This window comes from Lepidochelys kempii, chromosome 11 (genome assembly GCF_965140285.1).
Source record: "Lepidochelys kempii isolate rLepKem1 chromosome 11, rLepKem1.hap1, whole genome shotgun sequence".
NCBI lineage: Eukaryota > Metazoa > Chordata > Testudines > Cheloniidae > Lepidochelys > Lepidochelys kempii.
This window is the reverse complement of record NC_136390.1, coordinates 47,714,393-47,729,991: the sequence shown is the minus strand read 5'-3', so window position 1 is coordinate 47,729,991 and position 15,599 is coordinate 47,714,393. Positions and strand designations below refer to the sequence as shown.

Sequence of the window (15,599 nt, the reverse complement as noted above, 5' to 3'; positions counted from 1 at the left end):
TCCTATTTCCATACTATCAATACAAGTTTGGAAGGACTAACATGGGAGGGAATATTATTGAATCTGTATGTTCATTTAAGAAAAGCCTAAGTGTTAGAAGGGCTACAGTCCAACTAAGCCAGTTGGTTCTTATGGTCCTATTACTTTAATCAAGAAGAATGCTGTGAATTCTTCATACTTATTGTCCTAAAATTTCTATAACTATTAATTGCAAGTCAAGGAAGACTGTCCAAACATCTCTGTTACTGTTTGTAGTTCTGCTGGAATGAATTTCGAAAAATATTATCCAAGAACGTATAACTATGACATCCATTGCTTTCTACCTTTCCTCCAGGGGATGAACGTGAGAAATGAGGTTGCAGTTAAACAGGCACTGACCAAGACAAAAGAGCTTGACTGTTTTGAAGTCACATAAATTTTAACACTTTCCTGAGTGTGGAAGGGTCCTTGATAAAAGAAACAGATGTACTACTTTTTTTTGGGGGGGGGGGGGGGTCTATGGCTGGTAATATGTATTAAATATCCTGCAAGCAATATAAGTAACTGTAAACATGGGGTAAAAGTATTTGAGTTTGGGTACCTCAGACTGGCGAGAGTCACTTTTTGTTTTCATGTGTGTCAGGCTCTAATTTATTATATAAATTACTCAGTGAGGACAGGACCTCTTAGGAATTTCTGATGTACTAATCATTATGGTACCTACAGTAGGTTCAATCATGCCAAAGTTGGGTGGGTGGGTGGAAATGGGGAGAAAAACTCATATGGCAATGGCTAATGTATATTTTAGAAAAGAGTAAATCATTTCAAAGATAGTGATCTTTTCAAAGAAATTTAACTTACAGTAGACAGTTTTTGTGGACTCCAGTAAAACTGAAATGTAAAACTATTTAAACATTGCTAAGTGCAAATGGTGCATATAGAATCCTTTGTCGCATACACAATTTTAAAAAATAACTCAAAAGAATTACCTCAGTGTCTACATGAACAATGTTAAATGTCCATTATGAAATAGTCAAAATTCAGAAGGCACTTGTACAAAAAAGGGAAATATTCACTGTGGGTCAGGACCATATTTCATGATGAAGATTTTCAAAGGTGTCTGGGGACGTAGGGTTTGACAGTGGTTATACCAAAACAAGTTAAAAAGATGTGTCCCATGTATTCATCTGAGTTAAAGATAAACTGGAACAACTTTACTATGAAACAAGCTGAGAATTCTGTACAGGATACTTCAGTGGTATAACACATTTGTATTTGAGTTAAACATTGAGTTTTGAAATCCTAATGTGGTAAGATGAATTTAGGAAAAAAAAGAGACAAAGCTCTTCAAAACTTTTGTCACCTCAGCTGGTAAAATATAGCAATATTCTACTAGAAAGGTGATTTGTTGATTCTATAAACTTATCCAACTACGGGTTGCTTGGTGAATTACTACAAAATTAAAAACCCAAAACTAAACTTCCATCATGAGATAAGATTATTTTTCCTTCACATTGATGGCAGACGATTCCTCAGTGTTCAGGAAGGGACAATGCACTCTGCTGTGTGAAAATGAAAGTTTGGCTGGCTTGATTACATGCTCGTCCACAGGTTGAATGCAACATTTGTGTGGAGTGTGAGGGAAGAGATGTAATACAAGAGGGTAGATGAAAACCAAATAGCCTCCACTATTGTCTAAGCCCTTGATTAAGAGACACAAACTTCAGCAAGTGGGGCAGACACAGACTATTCCCAAATTCTTGTAATCCCTACACAACAAATAGAACAACTCCCGCCACAAAGTTTTATAGAATTCATGTGGACAAGCCTTGGTGTCCATGAATTCAAACTAAGGTTCATTTCTGTTTTTCCTATCATGAAATTAGTCTAACTTATATTTTCATCATGGTGCCTTCTATTTGTCACAGCTTCAGTATACTCTGACTTTTATCCTCTTCAATATCAGAGTTCATCCTGGTAATAATAATAATAAACAAAATTACAATCCAAAAGTACTGATACTCCGTTTTTTTTTTCTTCTTCACACCAGTAATTTTACATTTTTTTGCACTAGCTCTTTAACACCGTAACTTGGCTGGACAAACATTTAGCAAACTCCAATTTTGACATTTAATAATTTAATATTTCCTTCCTGCTGAAACACAGAAATATTAGTCTTGGGCGAATATCCCTCTGTACCTATGTCCCCTTGCCTGCCAGGCTCAGGGTAAGTCTACCTTCCAGTGCAAGACCAGGATTCAAACTCTAGCTCAAGACTAATTTCCCACCCTCTACAAACAAATCACATTGACTTATGGTCCCAGAACCCTATGGGGTGGAGGGTCTTATTCCGAGTCAAGCTGGAATCCAGTGTTCAAGCCCTATTGCTCTGCAGTGTAGACACAGCCCCACTGGACTTGTGCTCTGGGAGCCTGCCCAAAATATCCCAGAATACCATGGGCTGACCTTCCTTGTCCTCCGGACTGTCAAGTCTGGTGGACAATCAAGTTTTCTCTCACTGCACCACTAGCAAAGGGCTAGAGAGGACACATTTTGGGAAGGCGCTATGAAGTCTGGGATATGGGTGGCTGGACTCAGGCTCACAAAATGCAGTGGACACTGGAGCCCCAGGTTGGGACCCAGAATTCAACAATTTCTAATCTAGGGTTACAAATAAATGTAGATGCTCAAGCCCTAGGTTAACAAACCCAGGGTCTGCTAACTCTAGTTCTACTAAACTAGAGATTACGTTGCAGAGTAGGTATACCCAGTATAAGGGGCTTGGCTAAAGCACACTTTTCCAACTAACCCCAGCTAATGAATGGCCCCTTGGGATGGTCCTTTTTACATTGCATTCAACTTTGGCAGGAATAGTGCAAAAATAGCCTCAGGGAGGATGTAGTAACTGGTTCTGTGACAGTACCACTGAACTGTGCTGTGACCATCCAAACAAGCAGAAAAGCTGACTCAGTAAATACTGTAACTAGACCAAGACTGCATATAAAAATACAACATTTTATGGACATAAAGATGAAAGGCTATTAAGATTCTTTAAATAGCTATTCTTTACATTAATACGTGTCTTCACAAAGGCCACAAGTTTCCTACCTTGTTTCTAGAAGATTTTTTTCTCTTTCCTTTATTTTTAATGACGGCTAATCTTTCAGTCAGAAGATCAGCTATGCCCTTTGCATCTCTGCTGTCTATATGTTCTCCAAGAACATTTCTCTTTAAAAAGAGGGAGAAGAGTAAATTATTATCACTTCATGCCTTCTCTACTGAAGAGAAATGGATCTGGTGACTGCTGGATGAAATTCACATCCATTCTGGAGACAACTGCAAGGCCCTATGCAGTACTCAAACTCCCAAATGAGGTGACTATCACCCTTCGGAGAGAGAAAGAGGCATCTGTAAAGTTTGTGCTTTATAAAATGTCAACTCCCTCAGTAATAATTACTACGGAGTTCCAGTGTGTGTAAAACATGCACATTAAGGAAAACTCTAATGCTTAACTAGAATATTTTTGATATGCATATTAAAATATTTACTCAAAATGAATACATATTTTAGAAATCTATCACTTTGTTACCTACATTCAATAAATCTCTTACTGCAGGTTTGATCTGACAAACTCTCATTCAGAGAGAAATCCCGTAGAAGTGAATGGAATTACTATGTGAGTACAGACTAGTTTCAGGCGTAAGGATTTGCAGAATCATGCTCTTAATATTGCCCAATAGAGGCTGTTTGTAAATGCAAAGTAAAATTGAAAGAATCAGCTTTGTCATTAGAAAGTATTGAAAACTGAACACTCTTTCTTAAACAAAACAAATAATTACAGATCTTGCCATACAGTAGCTTGGAAGTTTAACAACAACCAATGATTTCTAATGAAAAAGGCGACTTTCTAGAGATGGAAAGCTTTTTTTTCTGGCTGAAAAATGCTGATTTGTCAAAAGCATGATATTTGGTAGAAATGTCACTTTTGACTGAAGTTCATTTGGAAAGAAAACTTGAAAAAATATTTCAATCATCTCAAAACAGAACATCCAAATTTTCTGTTTTGACAGAACTTTGTTTCACTTTTTATATAATACAAAATAAAAATCAAACTCTGAATGAAATGTTCTGTTTTATTGAAGCAAAGCATTTTCAACTGGATCAAAAATGTTTTAAATTTTGTTTTGCAGGAAATTTTGAAATGTGATGCTTTTGTTCCATTTAGGAGTGAAAACTTGTGACATTTCTCACTAAATGAGAAATCTAGTGCCCACTTAGCTCTACAATTTTTCCTTACTTTGCACTATCAATTTGTCTAAATAGCAGCTTCCTTTCCCATCAGACACAATGACTATTATCTCTCATTACACTAGTGTTTTCCTGCTACAGAAATTCCAAGTATCATTAAAAAAGCATCAATTTTTAGTGTTTCATTTCCTTTAGAAAGATTAGTTTAGGGAATAAATGTTAATACAATCTGAAATAAGAACTATAATACACTTCAACATTTAATTCCCAGTACAAAATTAAGCACAATACAATCTTAAATAGTAGTGGGGCTAGACCAGTTAAGCAGCAGTACTTTCCCTCATTGGTTCACACAATGGGGACACTATTTAAACTAATATTTACCTTTGCTCCTTGGTAGGGATAAAATTTAACAGTAGGGTAGGCTCTGATGCCAGCCGTCTGACAAGTATGAGCATAAGCTTGACAGTCAATTTTTCCAGCTTTTACTTTTCCTTTTACAGTCTAAAAAAGAAAATTGTTTACTAGAAACCCCATTAGAATAAGCAAAGTTCAAAATTTCCATGTGACTCAGATAACTTGTTATAAATTGGAATTGTAGGAAAAACACAACATAAAAATATGGTATAGAATATGTCCATTTATTTTACCAAGTGAAGATAAAGGGTAAAATTAAAAAAAAAATACTTTAAGTCCCAGTTTTAAAATTAATGTAGGCACTTGGAAGCCTAAATCCCCTTGATTTTCAGTGAGACTTAGGTTATATCTATAAATGTAGAGTAGGGGTGTAATTTGCAGTTTGTGTAAATGTACCAGTGCAAGCTTTAATTTACTTAGAATGCTAAAAATATGAATGAGAATGCGGTGGTGTAGGCTTCTGCATGGCTGTACAAAGAGCTGAGGTGCGATTTAAAAGTTTTGAAAACTCTGCTAAACAGAGTGAAAATAAAAAGCAAAATCTTTATTCAGACTGAAAGAAGAAAAACCGTAAACAAAGAGGCCTGAATAACACTTTTCAAATGGAAAGACCTAGGATGAGAGCTGCAGACACATAAAAACATCCATAAAGGCTGCCTTCTGAGTACCCCCTAATAAGCCCCGAAGCAGGAGCATGTGTGCCAGGGATATGGGAGAGGTGTGTCCATAGTGGCACCACAGTCAGTGCTGCGGCCCATGGGGCAGCCCCAGGAGATTACTGTAAATTAGTCAGACCCCCAGAACTGCTGGAGTTGCTGCATTTCCTACAGCAGTCCTGAATCTGGAGGGCGCAAAGGTAGCTTAACACCACTTTAGCCTCCCCTTAGCCTTGGTCTGCAAGTTCTGTGCTGCTCATTTTGAAAGGTGTAGCACAGAATCTCATCCCTACAACTTTCAAATTTGTGTTTGTCTTTTGGAGCTCAGTTAGGCATGGCTGTCACCAATTTGTCTCCCTATGAAGACATGAACTACTGGGACGCCTTTCTTATATACCAAAGGAAGGCAAAAGCACTGAACAGAGACTTGGGTTTTGTTCTTTTTTCTGCCACCACTGGTTCTGACCTTAGACAAGTCCCTGAATCTGCCTGTGCCACAGATTCTGATCTGTAAAATAAGGTACTTGCCTACTTCACAGAGGTAATGAGGATAAACTCATTAATGTACATGAAACACTGACATACTGCGGTGACAAACACAAGTGGACTGGCAAGACCTATTTAAAAATCACATGTCCCTCTTCCCTGTAATGGAAGGGGACCATAATTTCTCTGATTTCTAAATATTTAAAGTAAGTAAAGTAAGTAAATAAAAAATTAGAAATTATGGTCCCCTTCCATTACAGGGAAGAGGGACATGTGATTTTTCTAAGTTTAGAGAAGAACTTCTCTCCAGTCACATATGCAAGTACCTAATGGTGCTGAGGAAATAAACTGAGAGGGGAATAAAAGACTTGTCCACATAACGAATTACCGTGCGGCAAGTTGGTGCACTGCAGATTCACACCATGGCTTGCTGCCTGGTAACTCACTGTGTAGACATGCCCTACAATTTATAGTTTTGAAATAAATATTTTACTTCATGGCAGTGGCATATAGAACTACTACTCAGTCTACTGATGAAAAGCTATATAAGAAGTAGGTATTATTATTACTTATCAGAAGCAAACTAACTGCTGGTGTCAATAGGTTAAAAACTTACCCTAGCTAGCACCTCAAATTCTGGAGCAAAATTTTGGCAAGGGCCACACCAAGGAGCATAAAAATCAATGACCCAATGATCTTTCCCATGCAAAACTTTTTCTGTGAAGCTCTGAGGTGTCAGATCTACGGATACTTGAGGTAAATATCTGGGGAGAGAGGAAAAACATTTATAATAAAATTAAAAACCTTAAATATATTTAAAATTGCAGTTACACTACAGAAAGCTTCCAGAAATTAGAGAACAGCTATAATGAAATGTAAATAAACACAGTAATACTATTATGTTGAAAGGCCCTTTAGTTTACATGAGGTATAGGCATCTAAGCATTATCTCATCCCTCCTTGAACCAAAAACTAAGGATGTTGTCTAATTTGAGTGTGGGGAGGGCAGACCTGTGTCCATTCAATATGAATGGTCTTTTCTCATCAATAGAAATATCTTCTTCCTTTCTTCAGAAGACCTGAACTTGGTGCTTAGTCTGAATCTGGGAAGTCAAAGAGCTGTGTTCCGAGACTACAATAATGCTTTATATTTACTGTGGGTTTAGGAACGTGACGCTAATGTGACGTGTTGTAGGAAGCTAAGAATACCTTCTCTAAACAATGCTTTTAAGGCTTGAGCCAACAGAGTACAGAAATTCCTGCATCTGTTTTATGAAGCAACATATCCATCTATCTAGGCATTTCTAATGCTTTGTTTCCATGGCATCTGGGTGCCAGCTTCTCCTAGACACAACCATTAGGCTAGCTTGTGAACAAATTTTAATGTAACAACTCACCCAAGTGCCCAGCTCCTTAACGAATACGAATCCCTGTGCCAACCATTGTAACTACTATTAGAGAACACACAAGAAAATACTAATTATACAATAGCTTGAATAGGTTTGAAAGACTTTGTAGAGGTGTTAAATCTGAACCCAGAACAACCTATTCACAAAGGTTGATATAAAATTAAGTTGAATGCATACATTTTAAAATATATTTCTACTATAGTTCAGATATTGAAAAAGCTATTTTAATTTCAAATCTGAATAATACAAGTCAATAATACACATTGTAAAGTACTGGAACATGAAGAGAAGGAAGGATCGGTCCTATGTTATGTTAAATTAAAGGAGAGTAAGGTAAATTTAGTACGTCAGTCAAATTGACTTTTTGTCAGCTAAAAAGGCTTGTGAGCATTGTGTCTTTGGTAATATTTCCAGATAAAGTTTCTAAATCTAATATAGGTGGGACAAAAAAATAGCACATGATCAAGTGGAAAACACAATTAAGTAAAAAAACCAATTTTAACCTATTTTACAGAGAACATTTTATTATTACAATGGAAATATTTTCAATTAATTTTACTTTTCATTCTATCAACTTCTGCATTTATCTCAGCTTGGTAACCCAAAGGTTTATTATTTGAACTGTAAATACTGTAGGGGATTGTTTGTTTAAAAACATCTTTCACAGGAATTTTCACACAAATTAGTGAAACTAATAAATCATAGGCTGTGAGAGTTTATTTCACAAAATATAAATTCACAGTCAAATCTAACCAAACAGTTCTTAGTGGCATTTCTTTCCAGGGGCACTCTTTATCCCCAGAGTATATTTTAACATATTTCTTAATTACAAAATCTGCATTATTAAAGATTGAATTTTTTTCCCCAAAAAAGGAAAATAAAACACCTCTTCTGGGGAATTTTAGTGCTTTGGGAGAGATTTATATAAAAGAAGAATAAAATCAACTTTCATCATAGGCGGTCCAACAGTCAAAGCTTCAACAGCCTATTAGGCACCCCTCAATACAGTCTATATAATTTACTATCAATGAGCATTTGATGGAACCCTTCAATTGTATAAATAATCATTAGTCTTTCCCAATTCAGTTTAATCTCTTACTTCAGTATTCCATTTGCCTCTGAGGTGCCAGGGTCAGAAATGTAAAGTGTTAGATGTTACAAAGCTATCATGTATCATAAAGAATCGGAGCACTGTTACAAATTTTTTTTTTAAATGGTCAGATTTCACTTTCCGTAGCAGTAGTATTTTTCACTATTTAGCATTTTTCTGTCAGTGTCCCAAAGAAATGGTGTGGTGAATGTGCTCACTGAACACGCAAGGTCAAAAGTTCTATAATGTTGATATCAGACACATGCTAAAGAAGGTTATTTATATATAATATCTACATGCATACTGATCTGTTTTAAAGGTCAGGTTGCACTGAACTATGCACCGTGAGTTAGAGCTATTGATATTTGCTGCAGAAGACAAAGGACTGGAAAATTTAAGAGTCTATGGCACTGTTCTGTTTGAACTATGTATTTTGGCCATTGACATGGCAAAGGACTAATTGTTTAAAGTTATGTAATTCGTTTTTATGTTACTAATGAATACGCTGCTCATGAAAACCTCTGGCAAACTTAATAATAAAACACAGGAACCCCAAACAATTATTTAGATAAACTAAATTAATTTCTTGCATTATTTTAGTATTACAAAACTGAAAAATCTCAGAATGTGTGAGAATAAAATCATTCATACTATACTTGTAAACACTTATGAGTTTCCAGTGGCTTTGACTTACCATCTGAAAGATACTATTTTCCCTCCCAGGCCCTCCTTAATACATTTTGACGATAGCATAACTCTTGAAATACAAATCATGACGTATTTTCCAAATGTAAGCAGTTATTCACTTACTAGTAATGACGACCTGTATTTGATTTTTGAGGAAAGAGTCTTATTTCAGGATATCCCTGTACATTTTCTTGGTGACAGAAAGAAAAATATTTTTGACAATCCATACTGCCAACAGTGATTAATCCATTTAACAACTGAAAGAAAAAATATTGCATTTTCTAGTTAGTAAAATCACTCTGGGATCACATTGAGGTTAGTTCATGGCATATGAATCTTTGTCAGAGATGAATACTTCAAAATTCAGACATCAGCGTTTATTGCAGTCCTCACCTCTGGAGTACTCGGCAGGTAAAAAGCAAAAAGGCTGATTTTTTTTTTTTATGATAACTGTGTGTGTACAATCACATACATACTTTGCACATGAAATACTATGCATGTAGTAGAACCCCTATTTTATAAACAAACTGGAGACAGACATTCATAATAATCAAAACATTCATAAAACTGGACATCTCAAAATTATAGTAGGTACAGTACATAAGCTGCAGGATGGTGCTCTGAATTGCTTTTTTTTGTCCCTCTAAGCTCTGTAAAGCGACTTCCAATGCACTGACGGCGCTGGCCTGTGAAGGGATGTCAACTTGTTCTTAATTGACATCACTTTTGTTATGGGGTCCCTCATACCCTGGTTGGGGAAAAAGCGTTCATATAACTGACTGTTAGTACGACTCGTGTTTATGAAAATCAGTATTATACTGTACATGTCCAGAGCCATGATTAGTCTATACACACTGCTAACTGGCACCAAATGGTCTCATGACTGCACAAAAATCAAAGATTTGCAATACTATTACACAAATGATTACATAGAGCAATGGCCATGCAAAGTAAGCACAGACCTGAATACTGAAGTGTGTACAGATCACTGAAAAGCAGACTTAAAACATCCTGGAAATACTATTTAATAACATGAATTGAAAAAGCCCTCAAAGAATATTTTCAGGTTTTTTAAAAAATATAAATAATGTTTAATTAATGTTTTATACCTCGATTTGAAATCAGAACCAGATCCTGATTCGTTCCTCTAGGTGCTACTTAAATACAAATAATTATAATAAGCTATCCATTAATGAAGTTAGAGGGGAAAAACGGTTATGGTTACTTAAAGCCATTTATGATCCAATGTACATAAATGTCTTTTTTTACCTTTTTTATTTTAAACACAAATACCTAGTCACCTTATAATTCACAATATATAATGAATTAATCAAACTTCAAGGAAAGTTATTCTAAAACTTGTCAAAACTTGTGGGATTATGGGTATTATAGGACGACAGTAGCAATGTTCAGGAACTTAAAAAGTTGGGACAACATAAAACTGCCAAGCAGGAACTTATTATTTTGTCCATTATATTAATCACTCATTTTTTTCCACTTATGGTAACTTCTCTAGGCCAATTTATTGAACAGTCTCAATACTTCTATTAAATAGGACATTTTAAAACTTGGAATGTGATTTCCATTTTACCCTGGCCATCCTTTTCCATTCTGGCATTAAAGCCTGGCAAGGCCCACACCATGGAGCATAGAAATCAACCATCCAGACTTCATCCCGCTTTCTTTGTTTAACTAGTGTACTGAAAGTGTCTGGTGTTAAGGAGACCACCGAAGGGTTCATGAGATCCTGAAATACACAAATAATGAGACTTACATTTCACATACAATTAAATTATCCTGAATGCGGCACTATCAAATACAAACAGACTACATAATACTACCATGCTCATCTCACTAATGAAGCTTGTTTGTCTTTAAGTATCAATAACTCAAAAATCCTATAAATTAACAGCCTTTGAAGAATGGATTGAGAAGGTAGAGATCTGCACCTTATTTCACAAAAGTGATAAAACTACTCACAATTTTAGGTACATATATTGGGAACCACAGTCTCTGAGCACTCTCAATAATGAATGTATTTCTCCTCCCTATAAAGTTAGGAAGTGTTATTAACACCATTTTACAGGCCGGGAACTGAGGCATAGAGACATAAAGGACGTGCTCAAGGTCACAGAGAAAGTGTGTAGCATAGCAGGGAACTGAACCCAGGTCTCTGAATTTCCAGACTACCACTCAGAAGACCATCCTTCCTCTCCCTCCACTCTTTCTGATTTTAAGAACATCAGGATAGCTGGTTAGAAAAGATACCTTGGAATGTTTTACACCAAAACAGCATGTATAATGTGAATTCAGGGACTGACGGTGTCATAATGTGAGAGTCACATACCTCTATAAACGCCAAGATCTGTTCAGCTGAGTGATGCCCTTCATATTCATGAACATTGGACTGGTTGAACACCACTGTTGTTGGGTAAGCTCTAATGTTATGCTATTGAAAAACACAACAACAAAACAAATTGCAAAGAATGTTCCTGGTTGCTGCCAATCCATTAAGGACCATTGGTACTAATGATCCATATTCTTGCTAGCCAATTTGCTTTGCACAATACAACTCTTCAAACTTTTAGATAATATACTTAATCTTGCCTTAGCGGGGGGGGGGAGGGGGAGGGGGATAGACTAGATGACCTACTGAGATCCCTTCCAGCCCTACATTTCTATCATTTGTTGGATTTTGATAAATGGGAGTTTGGAAGGCCTAGAAAAGAGTGGGGTCTCCAAAACCTAATTCACAGTGAAAAGGATGCTGGCTTGTTGAAGAGGCTGTACTGTTGGAGTTTAAAAGCTATCCCACACTCCTTTCGCTGTGCTCATGGTTAAGGGAACAAAATTACAGCCTTTTCTAAGTCTTCTGACCTGTCCCTCCTAATTTTCTAAACAAACAAACCAAAAACCTTTATTTGAAGTTTTCAGCTGTACCACTCCCCAACCTTCAGGTAAAACAGCGTGTACTGTACTACTAACTGTACATTAATTTTGCTATCTGTAAACCTAGATTCTTCAACGATTTAAGTCCTTCAGTATCAGAGGAGTTGCCAATGTACACAATCTTTAAGGCTTTCAATTCTATGCCGATTTCCCCATGTATCTTACGACTTTAAATTTTTCACTATAAAACCAGAAATATCCTGGTTAATTGTGCATATGTTAGGAGATTACACCAGTTTGACTATATATATATATATAATACACACACACACACACTTTTTTTTTAACATCTGTTGTTGAATTCAAGCAGTGCACATATATAGAAAAGGCCTAAGCAAGTAAAAAGGCAAAAATGCTTAGGAAAGCGCCTTCTTAAATATGTTGACTGGTCCTGCATTTCTTGTGACCTCCAAAATTCCTGATTTGTACTGCAGACAAAAGCAATGCACATTACAAAGCAGCTGTAGGCTGGCTGGGAACTTGAACTCTCTGTGGCATTCTGAAAATGGTGCTCCATCAGCGTAAACTGCTCTGTTGTTTTTATCTCTCCATGTTCAAAGCAATAATAGCACTAGTGTATATTTTGTAAATAGATTAGGAACGAGTAACTGGGTCTGTGCTCAATCATTTCTCTCTCAAAAGGGAATAATCCAACACTGGAATTCAAACCTTTCCTGACCACTAAGGAGGCCGGACAAGACTTTAATCTTTTACAGAACACATTTTAAGTTTACAGATTTTAAGAGACCTGTATAGTTTATTCCCTTGAAAAAAGCCTTGATAATGGAGCACCCTCTTTGGATGTGTTTTGAAATTTTAACTACAAGAAAACAGAATTTATTGAATAAGACCTTTTAATACTTGCAGCTTACCATGTTGCAAAGCCCTTCATGGATTGTGCAGTCTAGTGTGCCAAATTTAAGCTGCCCAATAAGGTGCTTTGATGCTTTTCTCAACTCTGGCAACAAAGCTCGACATGGAGGACACCACTAAAAAAATGCAAATCATAATACTACTGTTAAAATAAAGCAAAAAACATATAACTCTCCTGTAAGCAGTTCTCTGCAGAAATATGAATACATATATTGTCTCTCAGTATGCCAAGCAATTTGTGTGTGGTCTTGACAAACAAGACTCCAATAAAGGATAAAAACATTCAATGTAGGAATGGTGCAACCTTGGATTAATGAATTATTAGGGTGCTCCATGCTATAGAATATCATCTTCAAAATGCTGGTATTTTAATAAAATATTTACATATTTTAGCTAAAAAGGGAAAAGAAATATAGCAATCTAATACTTACAGGTGCAAAGAAGTCAACAAGCCATGGTTCCTTCTCCTTGCCAGGAAAATTCTGAGGCCCAAGTGTGATAACATTAGAGTTTACACTCTCCTTAGCGAATGCAACTATGTCATATAGGATCATCTTCCCTAAAAATACCCACCGCAAAACAACCCACTGTTATTCTTAATATCTATATTCTTATGATTACTCAATATTCATTTACCAAAAAACAGGAGCATGTTTCATTAACAGTGTATGATTTGTCTTATTACAAATGTTATACCAGAGATCAGGCTGAAGAGCTGGTAAATGCAAACTTTGTCACTGGCCACACTGGTCCTGATTCAAAGCCCACTGAAGTCAATGGGACTTATTCAATTAACTTAAATGGGCTTTGAACAAGGCCTTATTAAATAAACTGTAAAGCTATCATCTTACCTCAACTTATGTAAGCATCATTTCACTAGTCTGCTCAGTGTAGGTACCAAGTAGGACAATGCATGTTGGATATTTGGATAAGAAAATGCTTAAGGCATAAAATGTCTAGCCAGGATAAAATATAAAATTAGTGTTCTTTGTGGAAAATGCTTTTTGTTTTGAAAATGATTGAGTTGAAGAAACTCAAAGTAGCAATGTCTCAGGTCACAGCACAGTGATGATGCAATTTAATATAGCTCTCACTCAGTTTAGATAGATGAGACCCTCAACATTACCCTCTCATAACCAAAATAATAAATAGGAGACGTACAAGTTGTGGCAAAGGTTGTAGATGCCACCTATTCTGTACAAATTAAAAGGAGCCTTCTGAAGAGACGATACAGATATCTTTAAAAACTTGCAAGGACAACGTTAGATGAATTGGCACCGACTGCAGTCATACCAGCATTAAAAATAAGATAAATTCTCTTTATGCTGTTTGCATCTTATATAGAATTTGGCTACAAAAATGTCATACCTATTTGACAGGAGCTCTAATGGTCCCTTCTAAAGCAATGACTTTAGCTCAGTAGGAGGTTTTATCAGACTAAGTTTCTGGTTGAGATCTTTTGTGTGCTATAAGAAAAGGAGTACTTGTGGCACCTTAGAGACTAACCAATTTATTTGAGCATGAGCTTTTGTGAGCTACAGCTCACTTCATCGGATGCATACTGTGGAAACTACAGAAGACATTATATACACAGAGACCATGAAACAATACCTCCTCCCACCCCACTCTCCTGCTGGTAATAGCTTATCTAAAGTGATCATCAAGTTGGGCCATTTCCAGCACAAATCCAGGTTTTCTCACCCCCCACCAAAAACCACACACACAAACTCACTCTCCTGCTGGTAATAGCTCATCCAAAGCGACCACTCTCCCTACAATTTTACCACCCCACCCCCATACACACACAAACTCACTCTCCTGCTGGCAATAGCTCATCCAAACTGACCACTCTCCTTACAATGTGCATGATAATCAAGGTGGGCCATTTCCAGCATAAATTCAAGTTTAACCAGAATGTCGGGGAGGGAGGGGGTTAGAAAAAAACAAGGGGAAATAGGCTACCTTGCATAATGACTTAGCCACTCCCAGTCTCTATTTAAGCCTAAATTAATAGTATCCAATTTGCAAATGAATTCCAATTCAGCAGTTTCTCGCTGGAGTCTGGATTTGAAGTTTTTTTGTTGTAAGATAGCGACCTTCATGTCTGTGATTGCGTGACCAGAGCTTTGGATGAGCTATTACCAGCAGGAGAGTGAGTTTGTGTGTGTGGTTTTTGGAGGGGGGTGGGGGGGGGTGAGAAAACCTGGATTTGTGCTGGAAATGGCCCACCTTGATTATCATACACATTTTAAAGAGAGTGGTCACTTTGGATGGGCTATCACCAGCAGGAGAGTGAGTTTGTGTGTGGGGGGGCGGAGGGTGAGAAAACCTGGATTTGTGCTGGAAATGGCCCAACTTGATGATCACTTTAGATAAGCTATTACCAGCAGGAGAGTGGGGTGGGAGGAGGTATTGTTTCATGGTCTCTGTGTATATAATGTCTCCTGTAGTTTCCACAGTATGCATCCGATGAAGTGAGCTGTAGCTCACGAAAGCTCATGCTCAAATAAATTGGTTAGTCTCTAAGGTGCCACAAGTACTCCTTTTCTTTTTGCGAATACAGACTAACACGGCTGTTACTCTGAAATTTGTGTGCTATGCTCTTCATGCTTCAGAGCCTGAAAGCCAGATCTTCAGCTGGTGTAACCCTACATAACCTGTCAATTGAATTTGATGAAGCTACACTGATTTATATGAACTGCAATTCCAGCCCTGAGTCTATACCTAAATTTTTACAGCATTTCAGAATTCTTTACAGGGGACACTTCAATATTATAGGTTTGGAATTATTTACTGGTGAGCTTT

The 15,599-nt window shown here is 36.8% G+C and overlaps 1 protein-coding gene across 1 annotated transcript in view; it reads right to left on the bottom strand.

The window, feature by feature from the left end:
- Positions 1 to 483: 483 nt before the first annotated feature.
- Positions 484 to 15,599, bottom strand: part of DNAJC10 (DnaJ heat shock protein family (Hsp40) member C10) — a 34,918-nt gene continuing 19,802 nt past the window's right edge. Inside the window, exons 14-23 of the mRNA XM_073306089.2 lie at positions 13,226 to 13,353; positions 12,794 to 12,910; positions 11,320 to 11,421; positions 10,564 to 10,719; positions 9,096 to 9,229; positions 7,184 to 7,237; positions 6,403 to 6,550; positions 4,612 to 4,731; positions 3,088 to 3,207; positions 484 to 1,953 (exon numbers count right to left, since the gene is read on the bottom strand). Coding sequence (XP_073162190.2) covers positions 1,942 to 1,953; positions 3,088 to 3,207; positions 4,612 to 4,731; positions 6,403 to 6,550; positions 7,184 to 7,237; positions 9,096 to 9,229; positions 10,564 to 10,719; positions 11,320 to 11,421; positions 12,794 to 12,910; positions 13,226 to 13,353 — 1,091 coding nt within the window. The 3' untranslated portion in view covers positions 484 to 1,941. The remainder of the gene's footprint in view (positions 1,954 to 3,087; positions 3,208 to 4,611; positions 4,732 to 6,402; positions 6,551 to 7,183; positions 7,238 to 9,095; positions 9,230 to 10,563; positions 10,720 to 11,319; positions 11,422 to 12,793; positions 12,911 to 13,225; positions 13,354 to 15,599) is intronic.